At 39.4% G+C, this 20,257-nt stretch overlaps 1 protein-coding gene across 1 annotated transcript in view; it reads right to left on the bottom strand.

Annotated features, from left to right (window-relative positions):
• The window catches only part of LOC141840688 (DNA polymerase lambda), a 56,146-nt gene extending 36,378 nt beyond the window's left edge, over positions 1-19,768 (bottom strand). Inside the window, exons 1-3 of the mRNA XM_074728738.1 lie at positions 19,649-19,768; positions 19,133-19,270; positions 8,196-8,591 (exon numbers count right to left, since the gene is read on the bottom strand). Coding sequence (XP_074584839.1) covers positions 8,196-8,591; positions 19,133-19,270; positions 19,649-19,768 — 654 coding nt within the window. The remainder of the gene's footprint in view (positions 1-8,195; positions 8,592-19,132; positions 19,271-19,648) is intronic.
• Between the last annotated feature and the right edge of the window lie 489 nt (positions 19,769-20,257).

The raw sequence follows: 20,257 nt of genomic DNA, 5'->3' as shown, positions 1-20,257 counted from the left end.
GGATGGTATACATGATCGTGCAAAAAATGTCATACATATATATCTAGAATGCAGGGGTACAAATGTCAATGATACAAACTTAATCCTATGTTCCTCAGAGGAGAACCTAGGGTCTGTACTAGGGATAGTAGAGGTGTCAGCCTCAGTGGTCTTCCTCTTAATCCTAATGCATAAAATAAACTTTTAACTAGAAAAATATTAATTTAAATTATTTTAGAGTTGGTTTAAGGGCTTACCTAGGCATTTTCAAAAACGAAATAAGAAACTAACTTATACACTCGGCGACGACGTGGAAAGATAGATTTTTGGAAGTAGTATAGGTTTTAGTGCAGTTTAATATGGTGGGTCTCGGATTACTTTTATAAATCGATTCTGGGCCCCAGAATTTAAATTAGGGCACCTAGATTTTACACGGTGAAAGGCGCCTCGAAAGAACATTCAAGCGCCTGGATCCTTAAAACCGAGGGCGCCTGCGCAAAACTGTAGGCAGTGTTCGGGAAGCAGGTCGAGATGTCTGGATTTTTTATCCGGGCACCCGGATGAGGTTAGATCAGACTTTTAACGGGTTTGGGTTTAAATTTAGGTTTTTAATTTTGATTAAGAAAAGATCTTAAGAGGATTAAGTTAATTAGGGCTTTAATACTTTAGTTAATTAACCATAAATTTTCATGAAATTCGTTAATTACAAATTTAAAGATTAGTTAAACTTTTAAAACTTAGTTAATTAAAATTTTAATAATTAGTTAATTAATTAAAATTTAAGACTTAGTTAATTGATTAATTGATTAAAATTTAAGACTTAGTTAATTAGTTAATTAATTAAAGTTTAAGACTTAGTTAATTGATTAAAATTTAAGACCTAGTTAATTGGTTAATTAATTAAAGTTTAATTAAAATTTTGAAAACTTAGTTGATTAAAATTAAGGATTACGTAAATTAGAAATTTTTAAGGATTAATTAAATTAGAATTTTTTAAGGATTAAGTAAATTAGAAATTTTTAAGACTAGTTTCATCTCACCCATTTCTAAGTGATCACAGTTAGTCCTATGAGTTGTGTGAGATGATTTTTTATTTTTATCTTGATTAATGAAATGGATTTTTATCTAATATTTGATTAACCTTGAATTAGATTCAAATTTGACCTTTTGACTTACTAAATATGTATTTCAAAAATCAACGTCTATGCGGTGGCGAAACACAGGGGCACTCTTAGTTATCGGAACATCCACCACTTTCTAAGACAATGTTAGTTCAAGAAATTGCATATTTAGCTAATTTAGGGAGAAACTTTGGTCTAACTAATCTAGAATTCAACGAGGTAAGTTCGGCCAGTTCTACTAAGCTAAGTAAATCAGTTAGGATACTCCTTACCTCACTTGACCACTTAGATTAGGTTTTTCTAACGTACTAATGTCTCAACTCATCGTTGTACTATGTTGGTCAAGTGTTAATCAAATTTTGAGTCCTCACCTAGCCTAGGTTATTCTAAAATAAATCAAAAATCAAAAATTAAAACATACAAGTTTATCTAACATGCAAGGTTTTAGATCCCCCTGGATCATGACCCATATTAGATTTGATCAAATAATGTTTTTGATCTTTGGGGACCCAGTCCTGGTTCAATTCAACTAAATTGGTCAGGTTGGACTTAGGAACACATGCTTGAACTCTTGATTTCTTAGGTCGATTTAACAAAGGCATATGATTTATGTTTGGCTTTGTGTCCAAACCCAGATCTATTGTATCCAGCCTTTTGAGTTCCAAGTATCATGTTGAGATACTTGGAGCCCGAAGTAAACTTTTCCAACAATCTTTTCAGATCGTCAATCTGAAGTTTCAACTTGGAATTCTCTTCCTCAAGTTTGACTTGAGTTAAGTTTCCAACTTGAACATTTTCAATTGGCGATCTGGAGTTGACTCTCTTCTTAAGAAGTGTTACCTCCTCTTAGAGTGATTCAACTTGAGTGTTAGACTTAGCCGGCATCTTTGATAAACTGTAAATTATTGAATACAACTTTTCAATACTTATACTGGTTGAGGGTCCTTCTGAAACGAATGTGGATCTGTGGCTTATACTTGAGTCGTTGTTTGATTCGATTTCTGTTTCAGCTGGTTCGTCTCGCGCTGGGAGTGCTAGGAAGCTTGTGTTGGCTTCCTCTTCTGAGTCTTCTGAAGACGACTTGTCTCATGTTGTTTTAAGCACCTTCTTCTTGGTCTTGCGCTCTTTCTTCTGATTAGGGCATTCAGGCTTGAAGTACTCTTTCTCCTTGCATCCATAGTAAGTGAGTTCTGTCTTGTTACAGGTGGTTTGTTGGAATTGGTTTTCTGCACCACCTTCTTCATCTCTGACCTTCTAAGTCAACGCTTCTTCCTTAGCATCTTTCGAACTAGATTTACTAATTCGGTGGTGACTTGGTCGTTGCTTTCAAATCCCGATGATTCGTCAGATTCATCTTCAATTGGTTTTCTGGACTTTTTCTCCTTGATTAGTCTTGCAATAAGAGCGATACCTTTCTCGACAGAAATGGCGTTAGTCTGCTCATGTAATTCAAATTCAGAAAATAGTTCGTCAAGCTTAATTTTTAAAAGGTCCCTAAAGACCTTGTAAGCATCAACCATAGATGCCCACAAAGTGTTCCTAGGGAACGCTTTCAATGCGTACCTGATTGCATCCTGATTTTCAATGGGTTGGCCGATTGCATGGAGCCTATTTAGTATATCTTGGATGCGTGCGTGCAGTCCACTAGCGGATTCACCTTCCATCATCTTGATGTTGTAAAATTTGTTGAGAAGGAGATCGCGCTTGCTGAACTTCGTGTCGAATGTTCCTTGTGAAGCTCAATGAGCTTGTCCCACAGATCTTTTGCGTTGATGAACGGACCGACTCTGTTGAGTTCTTCTTTGGTCAACCCACATTGTAGTGTTTGGGTTACCTTCGCATCAGCTTCAATTTTTCTTTTGGTCCCCGCATCCCATTTCTCGCATGATTATGGAAGACCGTCGTTGTCGGTCGGAATCGTGAACCTAATTTGAATGACGATCCACATGTCTACCTGAGTCTTTAGGTGGTACTCCATTCTACCCTTCCAGAAGATGAAGCCCTCCCCAGAGAACAAAGGTGGCCTGATAATGTTGTATCCTTCCTGATGGGCCATTGAAATCTTGCACACAATAAAAAATTCCGAAATGTACCAAGATTTGGTCTTGGATTATCAGTGCGGGAGAAAATAAAACGAATTGAAAATGAAAAATCGAAAAACTTACTCGATCAATGGTTGCATTATGTTCGAGCACCCCTCGCTCAAATATCAATTGTAGGATCGTTGGGAGCACTAGAGGGGGGTGAATAGTGCATATGTTGCATTTTCACAATTTGTATAAAAGTCGTAAATCTTTGTGTAGATAGAAATCGAGAGAGCAACGGAAAAGAAAAAAATACAGGGATTTACTTAGTTCACAACCACAGACTACTACTCCAAGACTCATGATCAAAGGATCATTTCCGATGGGCAATCAACCATAGAACTCCCCTCTTACGAAAGGGAGTTAGTGATTTACAGAAATATAAAACCGGTAATAAATATACCGACCTAATAAATTAAGCACAATGTAAAATGTACCGATAGAGTGAAGATCGTGAATTCTAGTGCAGCTCTTCGGCGTTACGATGTTCCTGGTTGAAGCTTCGCGTGCAAACGGTCGTCGCTGAATTGCATAATAATACTTCAAGGGCTCTCCCTCGAGACTCTTTTATTAGAGTATCCGGGCGCCTGGAAGCCTTTACGGACGCCTCCACGCTGTTCGTCGATCTACTATTGACGCTACTGACACGGCACTTTCGGGTGCCTGCATCCTTTTCCAAGCGCCTCTATACTGATGTGGAGGTTCCGGATCAAACCTTCATCCGCAATGCCTTATCCAGATCGAGGCGCCTAGAACAACTCCGAGTGCCTGAAAGCTGAAGTGTCCCAACCACTAGGACTGCCACCTCACTACTTCGCTGGCCCCGTTCCGCTGACGTCTAATCGCCTGGAACCAATCCGGACGCCCGATCACCTAGATCCAGATAAGGGCGCCCGAAATACAAAGTTCCAGTCTCTCCTTTCCTGCATTACAAGTTAGCATAAAACAAAATCTAACAAGAAAGAGTAACAGTTTAACAAACTATTTTAGTATTGACTTCGGATTTCTAATGAAACTCTGGATCATACCGACGCCTACTGTTCCCCTTACCAAGAACGCGCCCTCACCCATTCCATTTGGGAGAATTTACCTGTTGCCAACTAAGTCCTCTAGACTTGTTGGACTTCTACTTAGCCTCGATCCTTGGCCCCTAAGATTTCCACCGCTAGACATCTGGTCTTCCTGACCTGCCTAGTCTTCCACCTAGTGCACTTAATCTACCAAATCTTCCTACCTAGTCCTCCTGAACAAGACTTCCCACCTAATCCTCCAGATTAGGTCTGCCCAGCCTCCAGACAGGATTTCCACTGCCTAGTCTCCACTAGGACTTCCACTGTCTAATCTCTACTAGGACTTTCTTGTGCCTAGTCACAACTAGGGTTTTCCTGTGCTACCTACACACTTAAACCAGCTCATTAGTAAGCATTACACACTTAACTTGAACCTTTTGTCATTATCAAAACTAAGGTTCGATCATCTAGTGCTCCCTACACCAACACACTTGAAACTGGAACTACTAACAAAGTAGCTGGCGTAGGACATAGATCAAGAGGAATATGTCGCTGAAAATAAACCTATTGTATGAGAGGTTAACCAGAACAAATTCAGTAGGATCAGAAATAGAGGATGTGACAATATAAAATAATAAATCATCATATTCCCCCTGATTAGGGCGATCGATAGAGGGAAAGAAAGGTATGATTCAAGAAAAGTGACAATTAGTAGACATCAAATACCTGCTAAGATTAGGATAGTAACATCTATATCATTTTTGAACCCTAGAACACAAAAAAAAACACACTTTAGAATTATAGATAAGTTTTGCAACCTAAGGATGAATATCTAGAACAAAGCAAGTACAACCAAATATTCTAGATTCAATAGGAAACAATGACTTATTTGGAAAGGAAAAGCGATAAAGAGTCTCACCATGAAGAACAGACAATGGCATATGATTAATTATTAAGCAAGCTATGAAAATTACATCAGCCCAAAACCGTTTAGGAATTTGCATTAGAAATAATAAAGCTCTTATAGTTTCAAGAACGATTTATTCTCTCTCATTAACCCATTTTAAGATGGTGTGTCTACACAAAGGTCTGATGGAGAATATTGAGTAAACTCGGTTTAAGACATATAGAACACGGACCCTAAACATCTGAATGAATAAATTCAAAAGGAGCACCAGCTTGTTTATTAACTCTTAGACTTGAACTACAATGATGGTGTTCAGCAAGCTACATGACTCACAATCTAACGAGGATAGAGTATAAAATTGAGGATAAAGTTTTTTCAATAATGAGAGAAAAGGATGACCCAACCGACAATGTACTTCAAACGGGATGATTATTCTAAAGCAGGCAATGGACTTTAGAACCTGTACATCAAGAATGCAGAGGCCCCCAAACTCATGTCCTTTACTAATAATTTCTTCATCGTAAGATCTTGAAAAAGATAATAATAAAGAAAGAATAAGACACAACAGTTAAGAGTACAAGTGAGTTTGCTTGCAGAAATTAAATTAAAAACAACTAAGGTAAGCTTAAGACAAAGTGTAATGGAATTGAAGGAGTTGGAGTAATTGTGTCAATTCTAAGAAAATAAGAGCTTGACCCATCTACTAAAATAACAATAGAAGTAGAGGTATGTGATTGAAAAAATAGAGAATGGATTAGAATTATCTATCATATGATTAAGCAACCAGAATCAATGACTCATTTGGAGGATGAGAAAACAAGATATGTATTTGGTTTACCTGACTCGGCAATGACACTAATTGATGTGGATAAAGATTTTAACAATTCTTGGTACTAAGAGAATTTGACATATTCATCAATAGAGATCATGACAAACTTCTCAGTCATATTATCAAAAGAGCAACCAAAACTAAAGAAAACTGAGAACTAAATCTAAAATATTAAAGAAACCTTGAACCTATTGCACAAAGAAAAGTCCCACACCTGAACAGATGTTGACTCAATAGATATGCAAAGACATTGTATGGAACAGGGCAAATGGAATAGTGGCAACTAAAGAGATTTTCGATAACAAACACACTTTCACATGCCGACGTGTGGGACTAGACCAGAAAACTCGCTACAGCACATGTAGCTCATGTGCAAAGATTATAATAACAAACAGTGATCAACGATTCCTCCTAGACCAGCGGCAACTAATGGAGACGAGTTGTCAGCATCGATCAATAATGGTAAAGAGGAGACTAGAGTTTGGAATGATGACTAGGGTTTAGAGACACGACTAGGGTTTGCTCTAATACCATGTTAAGAAATTTTGGAGGAATTAAAATATGTTATATATTTTTTATTCATCAATTTTATTCATCAAATCACTATACTCAAAGTAAATCAAATCCCTACACTCAAGGTAAATCATATCCCTATATCCAATTTTTATTTATATAAATCTGTAGCAATTCTAATTGAATTTGTTATTTTTTAATTTGGTAGTCATTGATAGAGATAATTGTAGGATCGATTATAGCATATAGAGGTTGGGTGAATAGTTGAAATTTAAAAGATGCAACTAAAACCTTGTGTGGAATAGTGTAATTAAATATTAATTGACTAGCAAAAATAAAATAAACAATAATAAAGCATAAATGACCCAATTCCTTTTATGTGGTTTAGAACCGCCAAATTTGAAGTGTGCTTGCTTAGGATTTGGTGGGAAGGATGTGTACTTGCTTCTGTGGGCTAGTTCCACATGGTGAGAAGTCATAGTTGTCAATGGAAAAGGTAACAATTGAGAGATGCCTTGGAGTAGTAGATTTATAGTGGAGAGCACATTGCTATAGCTAAAAGAGCCATGGAGATGAAGAAAATGTTGGAAGAAGTTTGTTGTTGAGGCTATTGTGCCAATTTGGTGCTCAAGAGGAAAGATAGCTACCATTATCTTGTGTGCATACCTAGTATTTAAGAGGAGAGTTCATGTGGATATCTATTGGTAGCTAGTAGGGAGGATCATTAAGGCTTTAACAAGGAGTTGTAGCCAGAGGTGAAAGGAGGGTCACAAGCTCGAACCACTAGGAAAATGACACATGTTGGACGTCATACATGAGAGTCCTTCTCATTTAAGAAATTACACATCAATCTTGCATTTTGATGAATTTATAAACAATATGTTTCCTAATTTTACTTATCTTGTTGACAGTTGGAATTCATTAAGTACTTCAAAGATGATGACGTAGAAAAACTGTAAGTAGTTGATTCCAAGAGAATGTGACTCAATCGTGGTATTTCAAGAGTCCAAGGATAACTCATGTTTATGATGGACAAACTCATTAGTTTCTTATGTCATCCATAAAAAAGAGAAGTGATCAAAGAAAGATAATGCTAAGGTAAATTTTAGCTTAAATATCTGTCTTTAAACTAGAGACTCTAGCAAATTGACCGATGAAAAAAATGCAGTTTAGAGTCATGCATAAAGATTATTTGAAACATTTTTGGGTGCAATAAAACTAATCGAGATGATAATTTGGACTAAGACTGGGAAAAAAAAAAAAAGAGGTGGGACATGTGTCAGTTTCCTGCAAGCAAACTTTATTTTTTAATAGTTTAGGTGAATGGAGGAAAATAGAGGAAGAAATTAGAGACTGATGATTGAACGGAGGAGACAAAGGAATTAAAGATTTGTGGGAGTGGAGCTCTAGCTGTCAAAAATAAGTTGCGCCCTCTATCTTAGGCAATTGAGAGAGAAAAATTAACCCTCAGAGAACTCACTCTGATAACAAAATGAAAGGGAGGAAAGATTGTGCCAATAATTTGTACAGAATTAGTTTTTATGCATTTATTTGTCGTCTTTAACGTAACAAATTCTAAGTTTAAGGATAAGACTAGGTTATGACTTGTACTAGGTTTCCTATTTTATCTAACAGTCCAAAATATTTTCAGATAGATCAAAGTCAATATATATCATATTCTATTTCAGTTCTTAAGTTCAACCCACATATATGTGACAATAATATCCATGCAGAAGTCTAAAAGGTTTTTACCTTTTTTTCTGGAGTTCCAGAATCATCAGGATCAAAGTCAGATTTTGTGTCATTGTGGAAGCTACTACTGTGGCTAGCTCCCATTCCCACCAATAATCCATCGACTCCGGGAATGTCTGACACTTCATTTTCTGTTTTAACCGAATCTCCTTGGTCAGCCAAATCTTCTTCTTTCTTGCTTGTTCCTTCCCCAACCTTTGGCTTCTTAAATGAAACCGTGCATCTTTTGTGGCTTAGTGATTCATCATCAGAATGCCTTGCTGCAGATGGTTCAGGAGATATCATGCAAGAGCGCTTTGCTGATCCACCTCTCTCACACTTCATCACATATGGCTCTTCAGCTATTTTTTCTCCTAATTTTAGACAGTTTTCCAACCATTGATAGCGCAGTAAACGCTGAAACAGCACCAGGGAAATAAAATCATCAAGGATAGATATTAAGAAGTTGCACTATGAACTTCAATAGCTACAGGCAAAAGCAGATCATATACTTAGGCAGAAAGATAAATGGTTAGTAGGAACTTCTTTTGCTGATAACTTCCCTAGGGACGTATTTCTTTATTATTTACTATGAAGTGTATAACCAAAGGACCAACAAATACAGATATACCTCTAAAACATCCAATCTTCAAAATGGAAGAAAATTGCTGTGGCTACTCCCACCTGCTTTTGTCTATTTTGTTGTTACTGAAAACGGAAATTAATGCTAAAAAACAGGCCAAAGATGGCCACTAATGCTAAAACAAACTGACACCTTGTAATCCAAACTTTCACTTCACCATCCCACATAAGCTTCTGGTCTTTCCTTTGATGCACAAGTATTCCGCTTGTATACTTCTACCATGACATCTATGTGAATTGCACCCTTTAGGATGCCTCAGTTGACAGCTTCTTCAGCAACCAGCCAACCAACAACTTCCTCCAATATCCACTAAGCCAAAGTGGTTCCTTCTCGGTATTTGGCCTGATGACCACATCCAACTACAAAGCTGAACACTAGAGGGTAGAAGTATTGGTGGGTCAATTGGGAGTTGAACACTTGGCGGTGGAAGGCCCAGTGGGTCAGCTGGGATCTGAACACTTAGCAAAGGTGAAGTCTTGAAGGAGTGAACTCCAAGCAAAGTAAAAGTCTCGGAAGAGTGAACTCTAAACAAAGAAAAAACTCTAGGAGTGAGTCCTAGGTAACGAGAAATCTTGGAGGAGTGAACTCCAAGCAAATGAGCTCAGTAAGTCAGGTAGACTAAGTAGGCTTGTTTTGCATCTTGTTTGCATGTTTGTTTTGCGAGAAGTTGCAGTTGGTCTTCATGAATCCTAGATAATGAGAAGTCTTTGAAGAGTAAACTCCAAGTAAGTAAACCCAATAAATCAAGTAGACTAAGTATTGGGCTTGTTTTGCATCTTGTTTGCATGTTTGTTTTGCAGAAAATTGCAATTGGATGAATACTCAAGATCTCAAGGTGATAGGAGCACAATCAGAGACCAAACCAAGCCGGAGTCTCCCAAACTGGTTCGGGTGATCGGACACAACCTAGTCCTAGCTGCTGAACCAAGTCTAGTCGACCGGAAGTTGATCTAGGCGACCAAAACGGATCCGATCAATCGAAAATATTTGATTTGATCGTCTTCAAGTGATTCAGTCAATGGAAAAAGTTTGACCAAGTTCCAAGCGATCGGAGGTGTTCTAAAAGACCAAAAGTCGCTAAGTCAACCTGATCAACAATTGAAGAGGATTAAACTTACAGCCAAGTCAACGGAAGTCTAGGCACCCAAAAGAGCCTCTCGACAACTGAAAAAATATCGATCAAGATTTATAAAAGGAGAGTCAAGGCACTTGCTTCTAACATCATTCACAATCAAACTACTCTCTGTTCAGTGCTCGAAAAGTGCTAAAAGTCTTGCTCGTGTGATCCGAGAAGAGTCAAAAAAAATGTTGTGGCATTCAAGGCTTCCAGACCAGATCAACACACGTTTGATTACTTTTACTTTATTTAAGTTCTTACTATTTTTATATTGTGCTTATATAGTTATCAAATCTTGTAAGAGATTTCTCCATCGCTGGAAGGTGTACGAAAAGGAGAAAAAGAATAGTGGACAGCTCGCTCTGTGCATAGCCTTGGACGTAGCACCCAGGGAGTGTGAACCAAATAAAATATAATGTGCTTCTCTTGTTTGTTTTCATTGTTAGTATATTATCATTTTGTTGCATAACTAATCTGATAGATAAAAAAGCGAAAAAGAAGTAAATATTATTTACCCCCCCCCCCCCAACATATATCCTACAAATTAGCAAGGATTGAAATCTCGTATCGTATGGGGCGATTCGCACGAAAATTTTCGTTCCGCCGAAGCATCGGCACCGGCACAGCGCCGGCATAGGAATTCCAGCCGAAGAACACCTCCGGAGGTGGCGCGAGGCCTCGGCGATGCCACCAAAGGCCCCGCTCGGGGCCGGCGACATTGCCGAAGGCCCCGCCCGAGGCCGGCGACGCCGCCGGGGCCCGGCGACACTCCGCGCGGGTCGCACGCACCGATCGCGCGACGCTGTCCATGATTTTTCTTTTTTTTTTGTTTTTAAAACTTAGGGTTTAATTAGGTTTTAATAATCAATTCCTAGCTATAGTTTAAAGTTAAAATTTGGGATAATTTAAATAGACTTTATTAAAACCTATAAAATTATCTAAAAAAATATTTTTTATTTTTAAATATTTAGGTTAAATTTTTATTTTAATTAATATATTTTATATTTTAAAAATACCGAAACTATACCGGCACGGTACGATACAGTACCGAAACTGTATCGTTCCAGTCGGGAACCGAAACTCCGGCACGGCTCGATATTTTAAACCTTACAAATTAGTAATCAGAGCAGGAGGTTCTTCACTAGACTAACCACCAAAGAAGTGAGCCTAGAGGTTCGTGTATTATTTTTTTATTTTTTTATTTTTTTGGTGCAATAAAAGTGTTGAATATGGAGTTCAAACAAAAGCTCGATCGGACCATCTACGAACTACCACCATACAAAACAAAAGGTTTCAAATTATGGAGGCCAACAATGAAGAACTTTGTGCTAATGGGGGACTTCAACAATTGGGTTGCGTTGAAGCAACCATCTTCCCAACGGATTAGAGGCAGATACAAAGGTAATGAAGTTTATTTTAAATATTTTACTTAAAAACATTTTATGCAGAATAGGAAAATTTAAGTATGCCCACGATTTATGGATCCAATTCATCGAACTTCACGAGGATCCCTCAAAGCTAGAAGATCAAGTTGAGTCCGAGTCCGAGTCGTCAAGGTCATGGATCAAGGGGTAAAGTCCTAACGAGGGCTCTGTAGGATTGGTGGGCGCGCTAGAGGGGGTGAATAGCGCTCGTCATTCGTTCATTCTATTATAAAGGCTAACAGCAAATATTAGAATCACAAGCACAGGAGACTCGTGAATTTACTTGGTTCCTAACCCCCTCCAGGGTTATAACATCCAAGGCCTATATACGAGAGGTGTCTGTCCACTAATGGTCTCTTTTCCGAAACTTTTCTGAAGGTGGAGAAACTCGTCTTACAGTCCAATAATAATAATGAAATACAAGTGCAAAATGTAAGACTTTAAAGGAAATGATCAAACAATCGTGTAGAGGTCGATCCGGAAGTCCTGAGCACAACACACCCTTCCTGGAGCTTCCCCAGTCGCACGAGTTTGGCCCCGTTCGCGTTCAACAGTACTACAGGATGAAGGATGGTAGGAATTGGGATTGGCCAGGTGCTCCACGCTGAGGCTCCTTATATAGACCCTTTCGGACACTTAGATTCTTATCCAAGCGTCTAGATCCGATCCAATCCGATCTCTTCGGTCTTTATTGGAGCCAATTCTTCTTGATCCAGGTGCCTGTACCATCCAAATGCGCCTAGACCGTCCGGGCACCTGGAGTAACATCCAGGCGTCCGGATCCAATCAATTCGGATTTGACCTGAATTGACCCTAGGCTTAATTAAACTGCTTCTGTTTGCTCCTCTTATACTTCCTCTATCTTGCTTCCAGCTCCTAATCCCTACAAGATTAGCATACAAACAAACAAGTAACTTAAGTCTACCTGTAGTCCATCTGACCTACTAGGCTTACCTAAACTTTACCCTGTAGGCCTAACCTACTAGCTTACCTGTGCCTAACTTCCAATTAGGACTAATCACTTCCATAGGTCGACTACCCACCTGCCAAACATCCTATTTGGACTTTCCCTTGCCTAACCACCAGTTAGGATTAGTCACTTCCATAAGAGATTTCTTACCTGCCAAATAGCCCGAGGAACCGTAGGAGGAAGGGCCCTATCAGACCCGAAACCAATCTCGGCCCTAGCAGGAGGACCCCGCTCTTCTCAAGGGGAGAAGCTGATACGTCGGCTCTATTATGTGTGTGTTTTGTGCAACACGTTGGAGGCAGACTCCTTAAAGGAAGCATTGTTAATAGGATCCCACCGAAAGGACTCGTTAGAGTGTTTATTGGAAGTCGACTGACCTGCCTCATTTGGATAAGGAGTAGGAAAGGTTTCCTTTGAACTGGGTGATTGTTTCTGCACTCAACTCCTCTTCTTGGGATGAAGCTCTCTTTAGGTCTCGGTCATCACCTCGATCACCTCCAACTCAGCTTCAATCTCAACCCCAGGCACCCCCCTCTCCCCACCACTGCTGCCGCCATAGGGGCAAGAATCACGAGCTCATGGGCAAAGGGTCAGGGATCCTCAGCCACAGTTGGAAGGTCACTAGCCGCCACTGGAGTTTCAACTCCAGCAGCCGATGACTTTGCTGCGTCATCCCACCAGCTATCCATCATCGACAAGTCCCACTTTAAATGCTTATTAACTGAGACCCCCAATATGATTCAACCTGTGAAAGAAGAAAAGGTTAGTTAGTAAGCAAGACGGTTTAGTGGAAGTAGTGTCTTACTTAGTCGGTCCTCCAGTGGTACAGAATTTGGACTCAGCCCTGCCCGGTAAAGCAAAGCCTCGTAATCCACTAGTGTGTTCACACTAAACTTCAAACTCGCTAAAGTCTCGGCTGCCGTCCAAAAAGCTCTCTCTTGCTTACACTGGCCTAAAAAAGGTTGAGGTGGTAGTTCTGGATATCAAGAAGTCAAACAAGTGTAGGGATACGGTGGTTTAACAAAAATAAAACAACTCTTCCACCCCTTGTGAGAAGTTAGGTATTCCCCAAGAAAGTTAAATCAAGGTTTAGCTGCAAAATACACCACCCCTGGCTTTCCTCGCTTGGCATAAAAGAAATAGTGAAAAGTAATAGGATCAAGAAGAACTTAGTATATGCGAGCAACTATAACTGCGCTACTAATCAGATGAAAGGAATTTGGGGTGAATTGGGAGAGGGAAAGCTAGAAGTAGGTAACCAAGTCTTGAAAGAATGTAGGAATAGGGAATCTGAGGTTGCTGGCTAATTGGCTGTGGAAGCAAGTGATGTAACTTAGTGGTGGCTCGTGAGGACGATGCTCGGGTATCGAGGCTAGTATTTGATGGTCGACAGGAATATCATACTAATCTCGAAGCAATGGACCCTCCTCTCTGGTATAAGAAGATCGTTGAGTCTCATACCAAGGCATAGACTCCTTTCCGACCATAAGATCGAAAAAGAGAAAAAAGGAAAGGAACCAGATGAAGGAAGGAGACGCGACTTACTGTATGGCTAGAAAAGGAACGAGGACGAAGATGATCAGGAACGAGAACGAAGATGATAGAAAGCACGGTGATAAATGGCAGTTGTCGTGAGACTGTTGGATGACGGAAACTCTTCCTAGTCGTTCGATCAGATAGTCTGACCATCGCCATCTCGCTAATTAAAAAGCACTAAGAACGAGTTACGAGAAAACTCTTTGATTTCGGAAGCAGTTCAAAACATAATCGTCCGATGTAAAGATAAATAAACAACAATGCGACACGACTGCAAGATCTAAGGCTGCGTCAACAAGCGAAAATGACACATGCCTCTGCAATTAATGCAACAGGGTGCTCTCGCAGCTCGAAAAACATCCCACATGACAGCCATTGATGCAATAGCACGACACACCAATCAACAAGATAATACACGACCCGACGTATCAGACTCAATAAATGCAACATTTAATCTCCCTTGTAGCAAGAACTTAGTCAACTGTCCCTGCAAAATAACGATATTTCATCAAGATATCCCGACAACAACTCAATACAATTCAATCAATCGGACTATGCCTCTTTGGACTAGACTAATTTGGGGATGTTTGTGATGCAACAGAAGCCTGCAACTACCACGTGGTCCGCGAGATCTGGGTTTATTAATCAAAATCAAGGCGGATTAGACAAATCTCACTGGATAGAAAGTTGGCAACCTTAGCCTCGAGTCCTGACCTCGACCTCTATTCGGTCTCAAGTCCTGACCTCGGCTTCAAGCCTCAAGTCTCAACCTTGACCTCCGTTCGGTTTTGGATCCCGACCTCGACCTCAGTCCTGACCTCGACCTCGGTCCCGACATCGACCTCTGCTCGGCCTCGGATCCCGACCTCTGCCTCAGTCCTAACTTCGACCTCATCTCAGCCTCGGGCGCCAATGTCTACTCAGTTTTGGGTTTTGATCTAGACTTTTGCTCAGTTTCGAGTCCCGACCTTGATCTCTGCTTGATCTCATGCACCAATCTCATCGCAGCCTCGGGTGTCGACCTCTACCCGATCTCAGATCCAGATCTTAACCTCTGCCCGAACCTCCGCCTCGGCCCCGACCTCGATCTCATCTCGACCTCAGGCACCAACCTCTACTTAGTTTCGGGTCTCCATCTCAACCTCTAATCGGTCTCAAATCCAGACCTCGACCTCTACTTGGCCTTATGCGCCGATCTCATCTCGGTTTCGGATTCCAACCTCGGTCGCTACTTGGCCTTATGCACTGACTTCATTCCAGCATCCCTCTTTGTTCGATTATAGGTTAAGCCTATAAGGCCAGTTCGCTCGTAAAACCATGAAACCCTGAGACTATTCCTCCCGAAAAGCAAAGAAAATATTCCAAAAAATATGGGCAACGGGAGTATGTATATCGGAATATACCATAAACGGTAGCACGTAAATAGATGTCTATGTTTTAGAAATTGAACACATTGATAACTCTATAAAAGGTTGCCCCTACCCAATGGCATAGATATGCACACAAAACCCTAATTTTCCCATGCCCTTAATCTCCTTCCTCTCGTAAAATCCTAATTTGAGCATCGGAGTGGCTTGCCGAGATCCATGTTACCATTCTAACTCTCTTTTGAAGTGTTTTTTAGGTCTCTTTACCCCTTACGACGATTGTCTCCAGAGAGCGTACACGTCAACCCGTGCATTGACCCCGATCATCCATGGTATTTAACCGGAACAATCATGTCTAATGAAATGAAAATGCTTGATTCAGTATAAATATATATTTTTTTATTTCAAAAAAATTATACACCTTGAAAATGAAAATTGTTGACTAATACCTAGCTTCAACATCCTTAGGTCAATTATAAACCCTAGACACCTAGGTATGTCTTCCTTGTGGTTAACAAGGATGTCCTAAGGGATTGTCAGATTAAAGAGAGCCTTATTGAAAGACCAAGTTTTAAAAGGGGAGATTTTCAAAATTAAATGTTGACACAAGCTCCAAAGTTAAATTTCTCTTTGAATATGTTTGAAAATTTTTGAAAAGAGAAAGAGATTCAACATGTTTCAAAATTTACTTGAAAATATCTCTTAAAATCTTGTTAACAAAGGTTTCAAAATATTTTTTTGGGAACATATCTTCAAAGTTATTTTTGGAAAATATTTTTAAAATGTTTTTTTACAAAGATATCAAAATATCTTGAAAAGTTATTTTTGAAAAAGGTTTTTCAAAATAATTTTTAAAAAAGGTTGAAAAAGTTTTGAAACACTTTGAAATATTTTAAAACAAAAGTAAGAGATTATCTTGAAAAAGAAATATCTTGAAATGATAAACACTAATGGTCTTTTAAGAAGACAAAAAGGGAGAAGTTTTTAAATAAGGAAATCCCTATTATTATTGGTGCAATACCTAAGGAGGTCCTCAAGAGTCGAAAAGTAGATACATTTTGTTTATATATGTCAAAGGGGGAAAAGAAGGATTTAAGTTAGAAATCCTAATTTTTTACTTTGGCACAAAACCTAAAATAACTTTAATATATTGGCAAACATCAAAAAGAGGAAATTGTTGATGTAATCGATCTCTACAATTTGATGGTTTGTTTGAACAATATGTTTAATGGAGTTTGGTCAAAATTGACCAACTAACTTGGTCAAGATTGATCAAGTTAAGTGTGAAAGAACAAGTCAAGGGTAACCAGATACTTAGCACTTGATGGAAAGTCCTAGTAGGATTCTAGGCAATGACAATGGAAGACTTATACTAAGAAGTGGAAGTCCTAGAGAATACTAGGTGGTGAAAGTCATAGTGGGTCAGCTGAGAGTTGAACACTTGGCGGTGGAAGTCTCAATGGATCTGTTGGTAGCTAAATATTTGACAGTGGAAGTCCCAGTAGATCAGTTGCTAAACACTTGGCAAAGGTGAAATCTTAGAGAAGTGAACTCCAAGTACGGTAGAAATCTTGAAAGAGTAAATTCTGAACAAAGAAAAAATCCTAGGAGTGAGTCCTAGGTAGCAAGAAGTCTTAGAGGAGTGAACTCCAAACAAGTGGACCCGATAAGTCAAATAGACTAAGTACTAGACTTGTTTTGCATCTTGTTTGCATGTTTGTTTTGCAAGAAATTGCAATTGAATGAAGACTCAAGATCTAAAGGTGATCAGAGCACGACCAAAGACGGGACCAAGTTGGAGTCGCTCAAACAAATCCGAGTGACCGAACCATGTCCGAGCGACCTACCCTAACCTAGTCCCAACGACCGGACCATGTCCAATCGATCAAACACAAGTTGGTTCGGGTGACCGAAAAGGGTCCAATCGACTGCAAATGTCTGATTTGACCATCTTCGAGTGATTCAGTCAATGGATGAAGTTTGACCAAGTTACAGCCAATCGGAGGTGTTCCAGGCGACTAGAAGTCGCTAAGTCAACCTAATCCACAGTCGAAGAGGATCAAACTTGCAGCCGAATCAACAGAGGTCTAGGAGCCGGGAAGAGATTCCAAGCGACCGGAAAAGTGTCAATCAAGCCCTATAAAAGGCGAGTCAAAGCACCTGCTTCTAACATCATTCACAATCAAGCTACTCTGTGTTCAGCGCTCGAAAAGTGCTCAAACTCCTGCTCGTGTGATTTGGGAAATGCCAAGAGAAGTGTCGCAGCATTCAAGGCTGCATGACTGAATCAACACGCGTTTGTTTAAGTTCTTCTTACTATTTTGATTATTGTGCTTATATACTTATCAAATCTTGTAAGAGATTTCTCCGCCGTCGGAAGGTGTTCGGAAAGAAGGAAAAAATAGTGGATGGCATGCTCCATTCATAGCCTTAGACGTGGCACTCTAAGGGTGTGAACCAAATAAAATTTGGTGTGCTTCTCTTGTTTATTTTTATTATTAGTTTATTATTATTCCGCTGTGTAACTAATCTGATAGATAAGAAAGCGAAAAAGAAGTAAACATTATTCACCCCCCCCCCTTAGCGTACAACTCGATCCTACACCATCCTGTCTATATCCTATGTCCATCCTTTTGCAAAAATAAATCTAAATACTTAAAGCTCTCAATTATGTAACTCATTATTTACTATCTTAACAATTATTTTGATACATCTACTACAATAAACTTAAATTTCATATATTTTATCTTTTATCTACTAAGCCTAACACCTTTTATTTACTGTGTTTCTCGTTAAGAGTTGAGAGTAGCAATCACTTCTCGTGTCTCATTTACCAAAACAATATCATCTGTAAACAACGTGCATCATGTTAGTACTCTAGTAAAGTTTTAATGTATGGTCAAATAAGTTTGAAGTTAGATCTTTATTATGTTTGATGCATGTGTCTAAGTGTACCGGGACTTAGGATAACACACGTGTTCCAGTTGGCGAACCTTGGCAGAAGACGCAAGCAAGCGAGACGGATGGTACAAGAAAAGAGCCGACAGGTTCGGTACATTCGAGATATGAGGAACTACAGAAGAGCACTCCGACAAAGCAAGAAGAACGCACGGGAACAAGCCGGAAGGACTCGATGCATCCGAGCGACGAGAAGTCGGAAGGAAGACTGCGCAAGACGACCACGACAGAACGGAAGAGGAAAATGATCAATCCAAAGTTGACCATTCTAGGCGCCCGGCACCTGGATCGGTTTCAGACGTCCGGATTTCCCATTCCAGGTCAGCGCGAGCCATTGTTGAACAGATCAGGGCGATATCCACGTCGACAGATTCCAGACACCCGGATCTCTTCCAAACGCCCAAAAGGCCCAGAGCCATTAGGGGGCCATTGCTAAGTGGATGATGTTTCGACAAGTCCAAGCATCTAGGATTTCCACGTCTGAAACTGTCATATCAGCACAATGGTCAGATCAAGATGAATGATATAAATAGACTGAAGCTTGAAGAAGAAAATAACACACATTTGAATTTTTTGTCATTCAATTTTTTTATAGTTCTTACGCTCAATTGTTATATGAGGCTTCTCCGCTTCTAGATCGTTTCTGATAAGCAGATTTTAGTGAAGCTTTCTTAGTTCTTGAACTAACAATCCGAGGGTTGTAACCAAGTAAATTCGTGTCTCATATTTTTCATGTTATACTTATGTTTTTAATTAGTGTATCTTTGCTAAAACGTTAAAAAGAGAAATCAATATTTTAATTTGTAGATTGTTATTCAACCTTCCCCTCTAGCAATTTGAACCACTTCCGCTGCACTAACACACCATAGTAACACATATTAGATATGAACAAGAATGATTGAAGATCATCTAAACAGAAGCATCAGTGAAAAAAGAAGCTTACTCCTTTCAATTGAGACAACTGTTCCAGGCTCAATTGTTGTAGAAACACGTCATAGTCAGTAGCAAAGATATGGGTAACTTTCTTAGAAAGATTATCATCAACCACAGCTCCCATTTGGATCAGCTTCTGCCTCCATACCTACCAGTAAATGTTCAATCAGTTCCTGGTAAAATACATTTTAAAAAATGAACTTAGGCAAAACTACTATAAAATACGCTCCCTGATGAAAGGAGAAAGGCATAATTTGTTAATGTTTAACAATTAATCAACACGAACAACTAAGCTTCAAATTATACGTGCGAAATCGTAAAATATAGTTTTTGCAATGCAGCTAAAATAGGAGACCAACGCAATTTATATCATATTTGCACCTAATGTTAGATCAAGTATAATGCAGTTAGCGTGCAAAATGAAGATACGGCAGCTCCCGTTGGTTCTTCAACCTAAACCCGCACAAAGCTCTTTGCGCCATCGAATCAAGACTGAAAAAGCAACGTGGAGGGAAGAACGATATACCTGAAGCCTTCGGGGTTGGACGCCCTTGGGGAGCAAGAAGACGACCATGCCCTGGAACATCCCATCGGAATCTGGAGCAGAAGAATGCTGCGGCTTCTTGGAGCCTCCTTTTCTGGCCATCCAAAAAACAAAAAACTCAAGCTTGCCGCCACGAAAGTAACGTCTTCTTCGTAGTCAGTAGCCGCCGGCGGAGAGATGACGCGTCTCCTGCAGGAGGGATGAGCGACCGAAGCGGCGATGGTGGCGATCAATCGTACCTGCAAACGATTTAAGTCCTTTTTTCCCCCTTTTTTATTTTGTTGCCATTTTACCAACCAAATAGATTTTCTCAAATTACTGTTTTATTTTTAAAATTTCCTCTAAATCAAAATCGGCATAAATTTAAACTCTTTTTAATTTAAATTGATTTAGTTTTTTAATCATTTGTAAATTAGTTTGCAATTACTATTTAAAATTCATTTTTGTTGGTACAATTAATCTCCACGATTTCGATATTTGATAATATATCTATGTTTAATTAAGTTTGACCAAGTGTTGATACATAAATGACCGGATAGTCTAGTTGAGTCAAGATTGATCGGAGGACTAGCGAAAAAAAAAATCTAATCA

The sequence above is a fragment of the Curcuma longa genome, chromosome 11 (assembly GCF_044706935.1).
Source record: "Curcuma longa cultivar G26 ecotype Majalengka, Jawa Barat chromosome 11, ITB_CL_G26_1.1, whole genome shotgun sequence".
Taxonomy (NCBI): domain Eukaryota; kingdom Viridiplantae; phylum Streptophyta; class Magnoliopsida; order Zingiberales; family Zingiberaceae; genus Curcuma; species Curcuma longa.
The sequence above is the reverse complement of the archived record's forward strand: the minus strand, read 5'-3'. Positions and strand labels throughout refer to the sequence as shown.